Source organism: Hyla sarda, chromosome 2 (assembly GCF_029499605.1).
Source record: "Hyla sarda isolate aHylSar1 chromosome 2, aHylSar1.hap1, whole genome shotgun sequence".
NCBI lineage: Eukaryota > Metazoa > Chordata > Amphibia > Anura > Hylidae > Hyla > Hyla sarda.
Window position 1 is genome coordinate 43,424,563 of NC_079190.1, and position 15,867 is coordinate 43,440,429.

A 15,867-nucleotide genomic window follows, 5' to 3' on the forward strand; every position below is an offset into this window, starting at 1 on the left:
TTCAGATCGCCGGGGTCCAATGGCTGGGACCCCCCCGCGATCTCCCATACGGGACCACGGCTCTCCGGCCAAATAGCACGTGTCGACCCCACTGCACGAAGCTACGGCCGACACCCCTCCTGAATGCAGCTCTATGGCAGAGCCGAGATTGCCGAATGCAACACTCTGGCTCTCCCAAATAGTTGTATTGAGGGGGAGTGTCAGCTGCCGCTTCGTTCCGTGGTCAAACCCTTACTGTGGACTGGCAGGTCCGCGTACGGGATAGGGGATACGTTTTCATGTCCCGGAGTATTCCTTTAACTGCAGATTTTCTATGTATGGATTTTCTGTGTGGAAATTTTCATATCACATATGTAAACAGTGGACATCTTCTGCACAGATAGGGACCACAGTATGGATGTTTTAGTCCAGTTTGCAGATTTACTGCTCATGTTTCCCCATTGAAGTCAGTGGGTAAAGTTAAAGGGGTATTCCGGCCAAATCCCCTTTGGATAGGGAATAAGATGTCTGATAGTGGGACCCCCCATGATCTCCGTGCAGCACCCGCATTCTATTCCAAGCTGCTGCTCTAGTCCCGGAAACCTCTGTGATGTCACACCAAGCCCCCTCGTAACGTCACTCCATGCCCCTCCATTCATGTCTATGGGAGGGGGCGTGACTGCTGTGCACATCACTAGAGCCAATGTAGAGCACTGGTTGATAAAACCAAATCTCAAGCATTGATAGACAATTTATTGTGATACAACTTTTCTTGGGAATCTGAGCACTTTTAAAAACAGAACTTGATTTCAACTGTGCATTTGCGCATTTCTAGTTATCACTGTTTGGCTGTATTCTGTGGGCGAACGTTGGAATACCGACAAAAAGGTATTTTGACGGATAACATATTGTAGCCATAGGGTTTAGTAGACCAAACACTGTTTGGCTGTATTCTGTGGGTGAACGTTGGAATACCGACAAAAAGGTATTTTGACGGATAACATATTGTAGCCATAGGGTTTAGTAGACCAAACACTGTTTTAAGCCAGTATACTTTTTACTTGTGGGACAGAAAAGTAGTATTGACTAACTTTCAGTCTGTGTTTTAACTCTCTTTAGAACAAAAAATGGCATTAAAAGTAATAAAAAAAATTAATAAAAAACATTAAATAAAAAATATAATACAGGGATTAGCACTGCTTTGCTAAATTTAGCCCCAATTGCAGAAGCCATTTACAAGGTTAACGTCAGGGGCGCCCCCTTATTTATCTTGTTCCCTTTTGTATAAACCATCCATCTACATCATCTTTTAAGGTTCCAAAATGTACTTTTATACAGCCTGACATCCTCCACTTTGTGTTATTTGTCGCTGGAGTGCAGCAGGGGATGATTTTTACTGATGGCTTTGGTGAAAAGCCATAACATGCATCATAAAGCGTGTAAATACATATTGTAGACTCTGTATCACAGCGCATTCCAATCCTAATACTCCAGCAGTGACTGTGACGTGCGGCATATAAAAGGATTCTTAATTCATGCTTCAATATAAAGCTATTCAGGAGCCACTGTAAGAGCTGTATAGGTGTCAGCCTGAAGCTGGGACCATTGAGCTATGTAATGTTTATTACAGCTGGGCTTTGAGTATCGGCGGTGGTGCATTAAGGCCTCATATCCCAGGTACTGTCTGGTTTCACGCGATATATATCTCACCTGTGCTCTTGGGAGTAGTCTACCAGAAATACATTAGATTTCCAGGCTTTAGAGAAAGTAAAGGAGTCTTGTCACATTAAAGAGAGATTTATTTTGAACTGTAAGATATCGTGTCAGATTAGCGCGGGCCTCGTGTGATTTAGACTGGGTTTACATGTTCTAATTCCTAAAAACCTCTCCATTATAACAGTGACTGACAGAGGAAGGCCATATAATTCTGTGCTCAGAGCCTAAACCACTTAATAGGACACATATATATATAGATATATATCACCTTTTAGGGTTTCCCACTGGCGGCTACTTGATGTTATGTGCATTGAAAATCCTATATCTGCTGCAGCTCAGAAGACCCTTTTTCTACTCTAACCATTACATTGCCTCTCTCTAGCCTACAGATAGTCCTCTATCCCCTGTTCTAAGCAACGCAGGGTGATAACAGGAAGCTGAACACTATTAGCACATTGCATTCAGCTCCCTTTAAAGGGGTACTCAACTGCCCCAGGGTTCAGAACATTTTGTTCTGAACGCTGGGTGCGGGCTGCAGGGGTCGAGATGTCACGACCACGCCCCACTCCCCTCAATGCAAGTCTAGGGAAAGGGGATGCTGGGACAGTGGAGTACCCCTTTTAAGGGAGGAAACTGGAGAGGTGGTAACTCACTTAACATGAGGTGTGATTACTCTTTTACTACCCTAGACCACCAGGGATGCTGACATTATCCAATGGCTACCTTTAATCACCAAAGAAATCCACTCAGATAGTCAGAGAAAAGTCTTCTTTAGAGGTGGTGTATTTCAGCCCAGGGGGCTCCAGATCAGATTTTAGTCACAGTCAGGCGCACACACACGTACATGCTAGGACTTTTTTTGCTGGAAGACAGACTGGTATTTTTTAAGGTGTGGGGAGAAATCAGAGGAAACACCTGCTCCTGCAAAATATATAATAGCCCCTAGAACTCCATCTTATATGGGGAGATTTATCAAAACCTGTCCAGAGGATAAGTTTCTGAGTTGCCCTTAGCAACCAATCAGATCGCTTCTTTGTTTTTTAAAAAGGCCTCTAAAAAAATGAAAGAAGCGATCTGATTGGTTGCCATGGGCAGATCAGCAACTTATCCTCTGGGCGGGTTTTGATAAATCTCCCCCATAGTGCCTACTAGATTAACCCTTCATGAATGTTTAATACCAACCATGGTTTAAAAAAAGGCTTATAAACCGCCCATCCCATTCCTATACCCAGTTACTAACCACCTCTGTGATCTTTTCTTACCAGATACACTATAAAGGTTCAGCGAGAACTGGAATTAGATGAATGCGCTATTTCTGCTCTGAAGGAGGACAGGAAACACTTTCTCTGCACAGCCATAAGGAACTACATCAGCTGCCTGGTGTCGGGGGAGGAACATGACATGTGGATTTTCCGTCTATGCTCCCTCTGGTTGGAGAATTCTGGATTGCCTGAGGTTAATAGTATCATGAAGGTATATGGTGTAACTAATGTCACTATCATTTTTTATTTGCAATTTTCTTAAAGGGGTACTCCGCTACTCAGGGTTTGGAACAAACTGTTCCGAATGCTGGAGCCGGCGCCGGGAGCTCGTGAAGTCATAGCCCGCCCCCGCATTACGTCACGCCGCGCACCCTCAATGCAAGTCTATGGGAGGGGGCGTGACACGCCCCCTCCCATAACTTGCATTGAGGGGGCGGGGCTATGACGTCACGAGCGGTCAGCTCCATGTTTGGAACAGTTTGTACCAAATGCTGAGCAGCGGAGTACCCCTTTAATGTCTACAAATATTGCAGCGTAGGGACCACAATATAAAATCTTACCTCGTTTAACTTTACTATTATTTTGTTATCTCTGATAAGCTATGTTCACATTGCCATTGAGCTAAAGGTGCTCCATTGGCAATTTTGCATGCACAATTTTTTTTTATCCGTAAACTACCAGATCCCCGACTGACCCAATTTAAATCAATGGGATCCATCTGGATTCCGGAGGAGTCAGTTGTGCTCTGACCCGTTTTTGGAGCCGTTCGGTGCAAAAAAAGAGACAAACTAACCCAGAACGGGATGCAGCAAAACAGCAATGTGAATCTAGCCTAATATAATATATTCTACAAAAATGAAATTTTGTCTTGTTCCCCCTCCATCAGTTACATAGTTCATAAGGTTAAAAGGAATGTGTCATCATTTAATTTTTTTAATAAATAAAACAGCCCACTGTTCCAAAGATCTGTCAAACGCCAGTGGGGTGTAAATGCTCACTGCACTCCTTATTAAATTCTGTGAGGGGTGTAGTTTCCAAAATGGGGTCACATGTGCAGGGGTTCACAGTTTTGGCACCACGGGGGGCTTTGTAAACCACATGGCCCCTGACTTCTATTCCAAATAAATTCTCTCTCCAAAAGCTCAATGGCGCTCCTTCTCTTCTGAGCATTGTAGTGCGCCAGCAGAGCACTTTACATCCACATATGGGGTATTTCCATACTCAGAAGAAATGGGGTTACAAATTTTGGGGGGCATTTTCTCCTATTACCCCTTGTAAAAAAAAGCAAAACTTTGGGAAAAACAGCATTTTACTGAAAAAAAAAATTTCATTTACACATCCGACTTAACGAAAAGTCGCCAAATACCTGTGGGGTGTTAAGGCTCACTGTATCCCTTGTTATGTTCCTTGAGGGCTGTAGTTTCTAAAATAGTATGCCATGTGGGTTTTTTCTTTTTTGCTGTTCTGCCACCATAGGGGCTTCCTAAATGTGACATGACCCCCAAAAACCATTTCAGCAAAATTCGCTCTCCAAAATCCCATTGTCACTCCTTCCCTTCTGAGCCCTCTACTGCTCCTGCAGAACACTTTACATACATATATGAGGTATTTCCTTACTCAAGAGAAATTGGGTTACAAATTTTGGGGGGATTTCTCTCCTTTTACCCCTTGTAAAAATAAAAAAAATGGCTCTAAAAGAACATGCGAGTGTAAAAAAGGAAGATTTAGAATTTTCTCCTTCACTTTGCTGCTATTTCTGTGAAACACCTAAAGGGTTTCTGAATGTCATTTTGAATACCGGTGTCCTGTAAGCACTAACCCGGCTATTCTGTCGGGCTGTTCGGGACCGCCGCGGTGAAATCACGGCGGTCCCGAACAGCCCGACTGAACAGCCGGGTTAGTGTCACTTTGCCTTCAGACGCGGCGGTCAGCTTTGATCGCCCCGTCTGAAGGGTTAATACAGGGCATCACTGCGATCGGTGATGTCCTGTATTAGCCGCGGGTCCCGGCCGTTGATGGCCGCAGGGACCGCCGCGAAAGGGGTGTATTCGCCATATAAGAAGAAAAAGTGCGTCTTATACGGCGAAAAATACGGTATTTGCTATTCACTGCAAATCCTGCAATTTCCTTATCATTCATATAAGACTGTGCTGTGATATGGATGTAAAATTTGCTATACCCAATATTCTCTTGTTTCTTTTATAGAAAGATTCCCAGAAGATCCCTTCCCACAAGTTCCTGCCTCTCATGTATCAGCTGGCCGCTCGTATGGGAACCAAAAAGATGGGGAGACAGGACTTCCATGAAGTGCTCAATAATGTAATTCTCTGATGAGGCTATAAAGTTATTTATTCAGATGGCGATAGTATATTTTGGCGCTTGTGCACGGTCATCTGCTCTTCTTATTACATTTTACATTACAGTAATCCCTGCTGAGATAATATTCAGGGCCAGGTAAGATCTGTAATTAGGTTGTAGATGAATCCACACTCCCAGCGTAATGGCTAATGCATTTATCGTGAAGAAGAACATGGTGTCTTGGAATGGCCCGGCATGATATCGCACAACTGGGACATGAAAAAATTAATAATAGGTATACTGCTGATCCCGGCAGCGGCAAAGTAAAACTAATAATACTGCTCAGATAAATGGGCCGGTAAATTCTGATGACAAAAACAAGGGAGGGGGGCACAAAGAAGAGAAGGGTTATAAAGTCAATGGGATGCAATACCTGAATGCATAGTAATAAGGCAGACACAGTGCTGCTGTGTGAACAAATATGGGATCTGAACATTTAATAGCTTTAAAAACAGACATAAACACCAAGGAAAATTGAGTGGAAATAGAAAAATGGAAATATCCCAATAGCCTAAATTTCTGATAAGCTGATAAAATGAATCGAAAAACTACAAGGTTCTTCGATGCATAAAGTTCTAAGTCATGAATACGGCAGAGCCCTGTGTATGGAGGGTTTACAGAGGCAGAAGCTTACTGTAGCCTCATACTACAGATAAATCACAATATGCTGCCACCCACACACATGCACCTCATGATATACTCACACACTGCATACATGGACACCCATACAGATACTTAATACATACACACAATTTCTATATTACATTGTTCAAAAGGTTGAAAAAAAGAGTCCATCAAGTTATCCCTAATAACCCTAATGAGTCCCTACTGAGTTGATCCAGAGGAAGGCAAAAAAAAACTCGTACTAGAGGTAAAAATTCCTTCCCGACTCCAAATATGGCATCAGAATAAATCCCTGGATCAACGTTCTGTCCCTATAAATCTAGTATACATAATGTTATTACTCTCCAAAAAATGCATCCAGACCCCTTTTGAATTCTTTTACTGAGTTCACTAAGACCACCTCCTCTGGCAGAGAATTCCACAGTCTCACTGCTCTTACAGTAAAGAACCCCCGTCTGTGCTGGTGTAGAAACCTTCTTTCCTCTAGACGTAGAGGATGCCCCCTTGTTATAGATACAGTCCTGGGTATAAATAGATCATGGAGAGATCACTGTACTGTCTCCTGATATATTTATAAATAGTTATTAGGTCTCCCCTAAGCCTTCTTTTTTCTAAACTAAATAACCCTAATTCTGATAATCTTTCTGGGTACTGTAGTCCTCCCATTCCCCGTATTACCCTGGTTGCCCGTCTTTGAACCCTCTCCAGCTCCACTATATCTTTCTTGTACACTGGTGACCAGTACTGTACACAGTATTCTATGTGTGGTCTGACCACTGATTTGTACAGCGGTAGAATTATTTCCTTGTCGTGGGCATCTATGCCCCTATTGATGCACCACATGATTCTATTTGCCTTAGCAGCAGCTGCCTGACACTGGTCACTACAGCTAAATTTACTGTTAACTAAGACTCAATCATCAATCCTTTTCCATGTTAATCATCCCAAGTGTTCTGTGCATAACCTCTACATTTATCATTCATTGGACACATGCATAAGAACTTATTGAAAAAACTTTTGACTTGTCGCTCAGACATGTCAAAAGTTTTGATCACATCAGGTCTCTCTCCAGAGTCCTGCAGACCTAGTTCAGGAAGCATACACTTCACTCTTTGACTGTCAACGAAATCTGACCTTTTCGCTTTATAAGTCTATGCAGTGAAAAGGTTGGATCTTGCGGGCGGCCATGGAGTCGAGCGTGATGCCGCACACTTACCCGGTTTATAACTAGCGATCGTAGCTGGTCTCAGAAGTGAGACGCGGTGTGATCAAAAAAAATTTCATGTTTGGGCACCGTATCAGAAGTGTTTTTCAAATGGCAGTAACTTTTTAAAGGGGTACTCCAGTGGAAAACAATGTTTTTAAAATCAATTGTGGCTAAAAAGTTAAACAGATTTGTAAATTATTTCAAAAAATCTTAATCCTTCCAGTTCTTATCAGCTGCTGTATACTATAAAGGAAATTATTTTCTTTTTGAATTTCTTTTCTGTCTGACCACAGTGCTCTCTGCTGACACCTCTGTCCATGTCAGGAACTGTCCTGAGCAGGAGAAAATCCCCATAGGAAACCTATCCTGCTCCAGACAGTTCCTGACATGGACAGAGGTGTCAGCAAAGAGAACTGTGATCAGACTGGAAAGAACTACACAACTTCCTGTGAGCATGCAGCAGATGATAAGTACTGGAAGGATAAGATTTTTAATTAGAAGTAATTTACAAATCTGTTTAACTTTCTGGCACCAGTTAATTTTCAAAAAAAAAAATTCTACCGGAGTACCCGGGAGTTGGGCACAGACAAGATGTGGGAACTGTTGGTCTGTATTACTGCTTGGGGTACCATACCAGAGCTAGGATTGGTGGGTGGAAGCATTAAATGTCACCAGGTTGCTTTGCTAATTTGAGTTTGTCTTGGTATCTGTTTTAGCACCTTGTCTTGCCCAGTGCTGTGATAGAGGCATATACTTGTTTTTTTTTTAGTACATCACTGTTTCAAAAACAAATATTACATTGGTCTATTACTAGTAAAGTAATATGTATACTAACCTGCCACGTTCCTTTACAGGTGATCAGCCAAACCTCCCTGGCTCACCCTTACCACACTCTCTTTATTATACTGGCTTTAGCAAACGCCAACAAAGATGATCTCTTACTGAAGTCTGAGGTAGTGAAAAGAGGCCGACTCACCAAGAATGCCCCAAAGAAGATATCGCAGACCGATGAGGTAGTGTTTTTTCTTTTTTTATCTTTCTTTTGCCTTATTGATCATTTAGAGTCCTCCTGCCTATGGCTCTACAGCTATTGCAACACTACAACTGCCTGCATGCCCTGACAGCCTCTGGCCAGTGTACGCTGAGAGTTGTAGTTTTGCAACAGGTTGGACATCATTGATTTAGCGCAGTGGTTCTCAACCTTTTTCGCGACTGTACCCCCAAAGAATGAAAGTATGTCCACCGGTACCACTCGCACGGAAATTTGCGCAGAACTTACGCACGATGGGTACCCGCAGACAAGTTTAGTCAGAAAATTACTTATTTTATGATGGCGTGTGCTTACATTTATACCCTGTTCACACTGGTGGGGTGCTGTGCGGCGTCTGTTGCTGCCGTGGCGCTGTGTCTGTGGGGAGGTGCGACCCATGGACTGGTTTGAGTGCCATTGGGGCCGCTCTGCCAGTGGGTCGTTCCCCCTGTGGGCACTGGTGTCGCGGCGGTGGTGGTCGCCGCCCAGTGCTACACCATTTCATGCTAGGGACGTTAGGGACCCACTCTTAATAGGTGGCCTTCACGTGGCGAGTGGGCTTTGTACTTTTTGATCAAAATGTATACTAACAACCTGTTAGTTTTTGAAATTATGCTGAGAAGCAATCAGATCATTGTGCAAGATTGTAGATGTGCAACCATGTCTGTCTTCTACCTAAATTTACATTTATACTAATGCGATACTTAATCCCCTTGTGCCATTATTCCCCCCTCCCTGTGATCCCCTTTTGCCATTATGCCCCCCTCCCTCTGATCCCCTTTTGCCATTATGCCCCCCTCCCTCTGATCCCCTTTTGTCATTATTCCCCCCTCCCTCTGATCCCTTTTTGCCATTATTCCCCCCTCCCTCTGATCACTTTTTGCCATTATTCCCCCCTCCCTCTGATCCCTTTTTGCCATTATTCCCCCCTCCATCTTAATCCCCTTGTGCCATTATTGTCCGATATGGCAAAAGGGGATCAGAGGGAGGGGGAATAATGGTAAAAGGGGATAAAGATTAAGGGGGGAATAATGGCACAAGGCCGTGATACTATACAGAGAGCTGCCACGGCCATTCTCCGCTGTGCGCTGACAAATACTGGCCAATGCATGGCCGGTATTTGTCAGCGCATTGGCGTACTCCTGGACAACCCGTGGCGTACCCCTAGGGGTATGTGTACCACCAGTTGAGAACCCCTGATTTAGAGAGTAAGAAAAAAACATTACAGTGTTTCTCTTTCTACTGCATTTATTAAAGGGGTTATTCTTCATCCACAGGATAGGGAATAACTAGCTGATAGGTTCTGATTGACTCTCACCTGTCATGAGAACAGAGGTCATATGTGACTGGAGTGATTGGAGCAGCAGATGTTTCCCTGTGCCTGAGCATGCATGCTGCCGCTTCATTCACTGGGGGGGCTAGTTGACCTCCTTTCTTGTAATTGAAGCGAGTCCCTGCCGTTTGAACCCCATCGATTAGCTAGTTTATCTTCTATCCTGTACATAGGGATAGCTTTAAACCTGGAATAACCCCTTTTACCCCCTTAATGATTTTTCCTGAACTCTGTCCGGGCTAAAGGCCAAGGCTATGGCAGATCATGATCATGTTCATAATGACAGCAGGTTCTCCATAGTGAGATATATTATTCCAAATGCATATTGCACTGGCTAATAATGTTATCTCAGGATTCTCTGTCTAGGTATTTGAACCTCCTACTCAAAAGTTAAATGTGTGTAATAGTCTGTGTATACCTGTAGGATCGTATGGAAGCTGCATGCAATATAGTGAACACCATAAAGAAACACAGGCCTCTCATGGTACGAGATGTTGAGAGACTTTGTGACGCATACATCATTTTGGCAAACATGGATGCCAACCAATGGAAATCTCAGCGCAGTAAGTATCGTGCACAATATTGTAGATAAACATTGTCTAGAGTACATCAGTCGGTAATGTTTATGTCTTTTACACTATAGAAGGAATACCCATACCACCAGACCAGCCCATCACTAAACTGAAAAACCTACAGGATGTTGTTATTCCGACCATGGAACTTAAGGTAGGAAGGTGTGAAATAACAGCATGTAATTTCCCATGTGTGACTTCCCAGTCATTCTTCTCAGCAGAAAAGTCCGATTCATTCTCCATTAAAGCTTATGAGACATACAGATATGGCCAGTTACCATGTTCAGTTGTTGATCAACATACAAAGAGGTTGTTCAGTGGGCTGTCAATAAGACTGCAGGTTTTAAACTGGAATTCCAGAATTCGCTGCTGATGGACATTTCGCCCAAAGGTATCTTGCGATTGCATTTGGTCTCAGCACTGAGACCTTGTGCAATCTAAACCGTGCAATCTAATCTGGACAACACGTAAAAAGTTTTTCCAAATGACAGTAATGCTTTAAAGGGAATCTATTATCAGTATTACCTGCACTAACCTATTAGTATAGACTTGTAGTGCGTGTGATACTGATGACATTGTTACCCACTGTTCCATTGATCTGTGCTTTTGCTATATTCTTTTTTGTCTTGATATGCTAATGAAGAGCGTTACCAGGATCTTGCCAGGAGAGAAACAGCTCAGGGTCTCTTCACTGCTCTTTGCCTGCTGTAGATCTAATCACTGACTGCGTCCATTCAGAGCATAGCATGATTTATTGCTTGGGGGGGGGGATAGTTTGAAAGAAAAGACCTGTACAGTGTGTGCTGCTCACTGTATTTACAACAACACAGCATGCACACAGATAGCAAAAGCAATTGGCTGGCAGCCATTACACAGCCGCACTGACTGCTTGTAATTGTAGTCTGGGCTTCAAGCAAGGAAAAAGAATATTCAGGAGAAAAACAGGGGCCACAGGAACTGGTAAAACCACATGAATAACTACAGGGGACACAGAACAGGTATTGTGGTGGCTTTGGGGCATTTTTATTTTTATTAACTTCTCCAGAGCACCCCTTTAACATATTAAGAAAAAAAAAGGAATATCGCCAGAATGGAGGCACAGATCACAGATCAGTAAGTATCATTTTCATCAGTGTCTCCCGCACTACAGGCCTATACCAACAGGTTAGTTAAGGTGATATTGATGACAGATTTCCTTTAGGGCTATCACCCCACAACGCCAAGAGGGTCTCCCATAAATCACAGTGTAATAGCAGCAATACAGCAATTTACATAGTTACATAGTTAGTACGGTCGAAAAAAGACATATGTCCATCAAGTTCAACCAGGGAATTAAGGGGTAAGGGTATATTTACTTTTTTTGTTCGTATGGTTATAATTTAGGTGATCATGAAGTTATCCATAACTTTGTATAGATCTGTTTTAGGCCTCATCCTCTTAGACAAACAATTGCATGCCAGATGGTGGATCTAGCACCCCAACCCTATGACTTGATACAAAGCGCATCTCTATTTCTATCGTTAGTTGCATAGCTGTAATATAACACAATACTTATAATGTAACACATCATTACATTTGCTTGTGGACAGTGTAGATGACGCTTCATAGATCTCTTCCATATGTCACCAGTGTAAATTGGTTAAAAAAAAGAGACAGGTTGATATTTCCTTTCTTTCTCTCCTCTCACGTATTCAGGTTGATCCCAGCGGGAAGTATGAAAACTTGGTGACAATTGCATCTTTCAAGCCTGAGTTCCGCTTGGCTGGGGGTCTGAATCTTCCGAAAATAATTGACTGTGTGGGCTCAGACGGGAAGGAGAGAAGACAGCTTGTCAAGGTACTGGCAGGGTATCTGCTTTTAGGGATCTGAGCTTTCAGCTCGCAGCATTTTATTACAGACAGAACTATTTAGGTTCTGTCTTGACAAAACAACCATCGTTTGTACAGAATTAACATATATTGAACGTGGTTTAGTTGTCGTCTTTATCTCGTAATGGATTTTGTGTTTACGTTGCAGATGTATTGCACAGAGGAGTCTGAAATGTTCAGTGTTCTCCAAACTTTTTAGTGGTCTCTATTACTGGATTTAGCTGAATATTGAATCAGCCCATTGTAAACATATGGATCAGTGTTTCCCAACCAGCGTGCCTCCAGCTGTTGCAAAACTACAACTTCCAGCATGCTCGAATAGCCGAAGGCTGCTGGGAGTTGTAGTTTTGCAACAGCTGGAGGCGCACTGGTTGGGAAACACTTGATATAAATAAGAGTCAATAATATTTCAGTACGGCTATAGGCATGGTACATTTATATATATATTTATATATATATATATATATATATATATATATGTAATTTAAGTATTACAGCATCTAATGAAGTGTATACAAAACATGACCCCCATCCTGGTATTGTTTTATACCACCACATCTGCCAACACTTATCCCTGGTCTTTATTGTAGCAGATAATCCCACCACTGATCCCTGGATGTATTACGGTAGATAATCCCACCAACAATCCATGGTCTTTTTTTTTATAGTAGAAAATAATTTATATGCTAAGGGTTTTTAATAAAACAGTAAAAAAAAAAATACACATTTCCATGGATTTTATATCTATATATAAATTATGTGAATACAGACTAGCAGATCTTTAATTAACAAGCAGCATTTTGTTTCTTTTTCTACATATTTTGATCCATATTTTTTGCCCATAAGGGGGCAGTATTGCACCATTTACTACTAAAAGAAAGATCTAAATATAATATCCATTCATTTAAAAAAAAAAAGAAAACCTTATTTCATTGAAAAGTGAATAAAATAAAAGCAACATATAAGCCATAGGAAAATATAAAACTTGTAGCTATAGCTGTTTTAAAAGTATCAAATATAGCAGTGTTTCCGAACAGAGTGTCTTCAGCTGTTGCAAAACTACAACTCCCAGCATGCCCGGACAGCCAAAGGCTGTCCGGGCATGCTGGGAGTTGTAGTTTTGCAACAGCTGGAGATACTTTGTTTGGAAAACTCTGAAATACAGCGTGAAACAGTCTTTGGACATAAAGTAAAAAAAGACATAAAAACATATGTCAATGATAGAACCAAAAACTCTAAAGTGCCTCTAGAGTCAGAGTAAAGATGCAATAATACCATGGTGGGGGTAACCTCCCCAGTGAAAAGTCGGGGAAAGGAGCCCCCCTAATAGAAAAACATACAAAAAAGGGGGGAAAGAAAAGGAAAAATGAGGACTAGAAAGCCAAAAACACCTGAGAGGACAGCAGAGAGGTAAAGCAGAGGGAGAATACGGAGTTGATGGAGTAGTCTAGCTTAGAAAAATGTATCCCCTATCCAAAGGATAGAGGAAAAGTGTCAGATCTCGGGGGTCTGACTGCTGGGACCTCTCGTGATCTCCTGCCTGGCGCCCCGGCTCTCCTCACCATATGAATCGGTGGTCAGCATGCCCCCTCCATGTATCTCTATGGGAGATTCAGAGATACCAGAGTACAGTGCTTCGGTTCTCCCATAGAGATGAATGGAGAGCATGTGCCGACCCTTCTCCATGCAGGAGGAGAGTCAGGGTCCCATGCAGGAGATCAGAGGGTTCTCATCAGTCGGACCCCTTGGGATCTGACACTTATCTCCTATCCTTTGGATAGGGAATACATTTTTATAAGCTGGATAACCTCTTTGTTTTTTGTGTATTGGTGTATTTCATCCTCAAACACACCTTCCACATTTTGAGGGATTCGTCAGGGCATTTCCTGTTCTTAAAGACCACCCTAGACCTAACCCCAAAGGATCGAGCTCCACTGAAAGAGCCAACATAGCAAACCATTTATACTTTGTCAATAGGAGTAATATCAATCCATTGCATTCATCAAAAAGGGGAATGAACTCAAAAGAAACCTCCCTCATTAAAGTGGAATTTACAGTTTTAAGAGTATTCAGATTATTTATTTTCCAGATTTCGGTACCATTTAAAGGAGTTATCCAGGAAAAAAACTTTTTTTTATATATCAACTGGCGCCAGAAAGTTAAACAGATTTGTAAATTACTTCTATTAAAAAATCTTAATGCTTTCAGAACTTATGAGCTGATGAAGTTGAGTTGTTCTTTTCTGTCTAAATCCTCTCTGATGAAACCTGTCTCGGGAACTGTCCAGAGTAGAAGCAAATCCCCATAGCAAACCTCTTCTACTCTGTGCAGTTCCCGAGACCAGCAGAGATGTCAGCAGAGAACACTGTTGCCAGATAGAAAAAAACAACTCAACTGCTGCAGCTGATAATTATTGGAAGGATTAAGATTTTTTAATAGAAGTCATTTACAGATCTGTTTATCTTTCGGGAGCCAGTTGATATATAAAAATACATTTTTTCCTGGAATACCCCTTTAATATAAGGCCGTTCTCTGCATCAGAAGGGTTTGTTATTTGTATAAGCCTTGAGAGAGCTGAGAAAGTATAAAGCTGTCATATTTACAAGTACCGCTTATGACAGGCACACAGCCTTCCCGTCCTAGGCCCATATTTACATATTGCTGAATCGGGGTTTTTTTTTTTTTTTTTTTTGTTCCTTAACACGAATATTAAAATGAGACAAGGACTGACAGAGACATATTTAAGAGACTCTAGCACTGTGGGAAAGCGGTAATGGTTTGTCAGCATAAAACTCAAGTGGCGGAGAATTAAATTTGGCTGCGGACCTAAGAAGCAATAAAAGTGACACTGAAGTGTGATTTGCTGCGTAGGGAGAATTTCGTGGAATATTTCTCAGAAATAAGTATGTGCATGATGGCCTTTAATTCAGGCTCATCCTTCTCATATGCAGGGAGTGTGATGAGAATGTGTCTTCTAATCTCACCGACAGGGCCGGGATGATCTGAGACAAGACGCCGTCATGCAGCAGGTGTTCCAGATGTGTAATACCTTATTACAGAGAGATAGCGAGACCAGAAAAAGGAAGCTGTCCATCCGCAGATACAAGGTGAATTAGAAATGAAACAAACTAAAGCAGATGTCCTGTTTTAAAGGGCACCTGTCACTCGAAACAAGCATATGGTCCGCCAAGATCAGTCAGTAGCATTAACATTGTGTCTCTCACTTTTATGTTGTCAGGTGGTTCCGTTATCTCAGAGGAGCGGTGTCCTGGAGTGGTGCTCCGGCACAGTCCCCATTGGTGAATATTTGGTGAATGGAGATGATGGCGCCCACAAACGTTATCGGCCTGGTGACTACAGTAGTTTACAATGTCAGAAGAAACTGCTGGTGAGTTCTGGTTGTAAATTCTATATAAACTGTGTACAGCATATAATAGCACATTATGGCAACAGCTGAAAATATTGAGCGATGGTGATCCACATAAGGTATGAGCAGGTTCACACAACGCACTTCCACTTCCCATCACATGTATTTTTAAGAGTCCCGTTAAAGGGGTACTCCAGGGAACTAAACCCATAGCCCATCATTTCCCTCTCAGCAACCTATTTAATTGTCTAAATATTGTTCATTAGCTATATAGAGCAGTTTCCCTCATTCAGCTGTCACTTAAATGCAGGGAGTGAAAGAGGTCATAATCAGATCCTCCTTGTCTCTTTGCAAAGCCCTCAATAAGACTAGCGCCCCCCCCCCCCCCCTCCCACACTTCCTATAGACAAACACCATGTGATTTCTGGCTTCACAGCCACATCTCCCCTCCCCCTTCCTGTGTGAGGATCTTGCCGGCAGAGAAGTCACCTCAGCACATAACGCTGCTCTTTTCCTGCTGTAGATCTTATCATTGACTGCTGCCATTCAGT

At 42.3% G+C, this 15,867-nt stretch overlaps 1 protein-coding gene across 10 annotated transcripts in view; it reads left to right on the forward strand.

Annotated features, from left to right (window-relative positions):
* The window catches only part of ATM (ATM serine/threonine kinase), a 203,042-nt gene that overhangs the window by 173,761 nt on the left and 13,414 nt on the right, over positions 1-15,867 (forward strand). For all 10 annotated transcript variants that reach the window (XM_056561645.1, XM_056561649.1, XM_056561647.1 and 7 more), the window contains 8 exons: positions 2,961-3,168; positions 5,163-5,276; positions 8,001-8,159; positions 9,934-10,072; positions 10,153-10,235; positions 11,777-11,917; positions 14,940-15,056; positions 15,188-15,337. In XM_056561645.1, the coding sequence (XP_056417620.1) occupies positions 2,961-3,168; positions 5,163-5,276; positions 8,001-8,159; positions 9,934-10,072; positions 10,153-10,235; positions 11,777-11,917; positions 14,940-15,056; positions 15,188-15,337 (1,111 nt within the window). The remainder of the gene's footprint in view (positions 1-2,960; positions 3,169-5,162; positions 5,277-8,000; positions 8,160-9,933; positions 10,073-10,152; positions 10,236-11,776; positions 11,918-14,939; positions 15,057-15,187; positions 15,338-15,867) is intronic.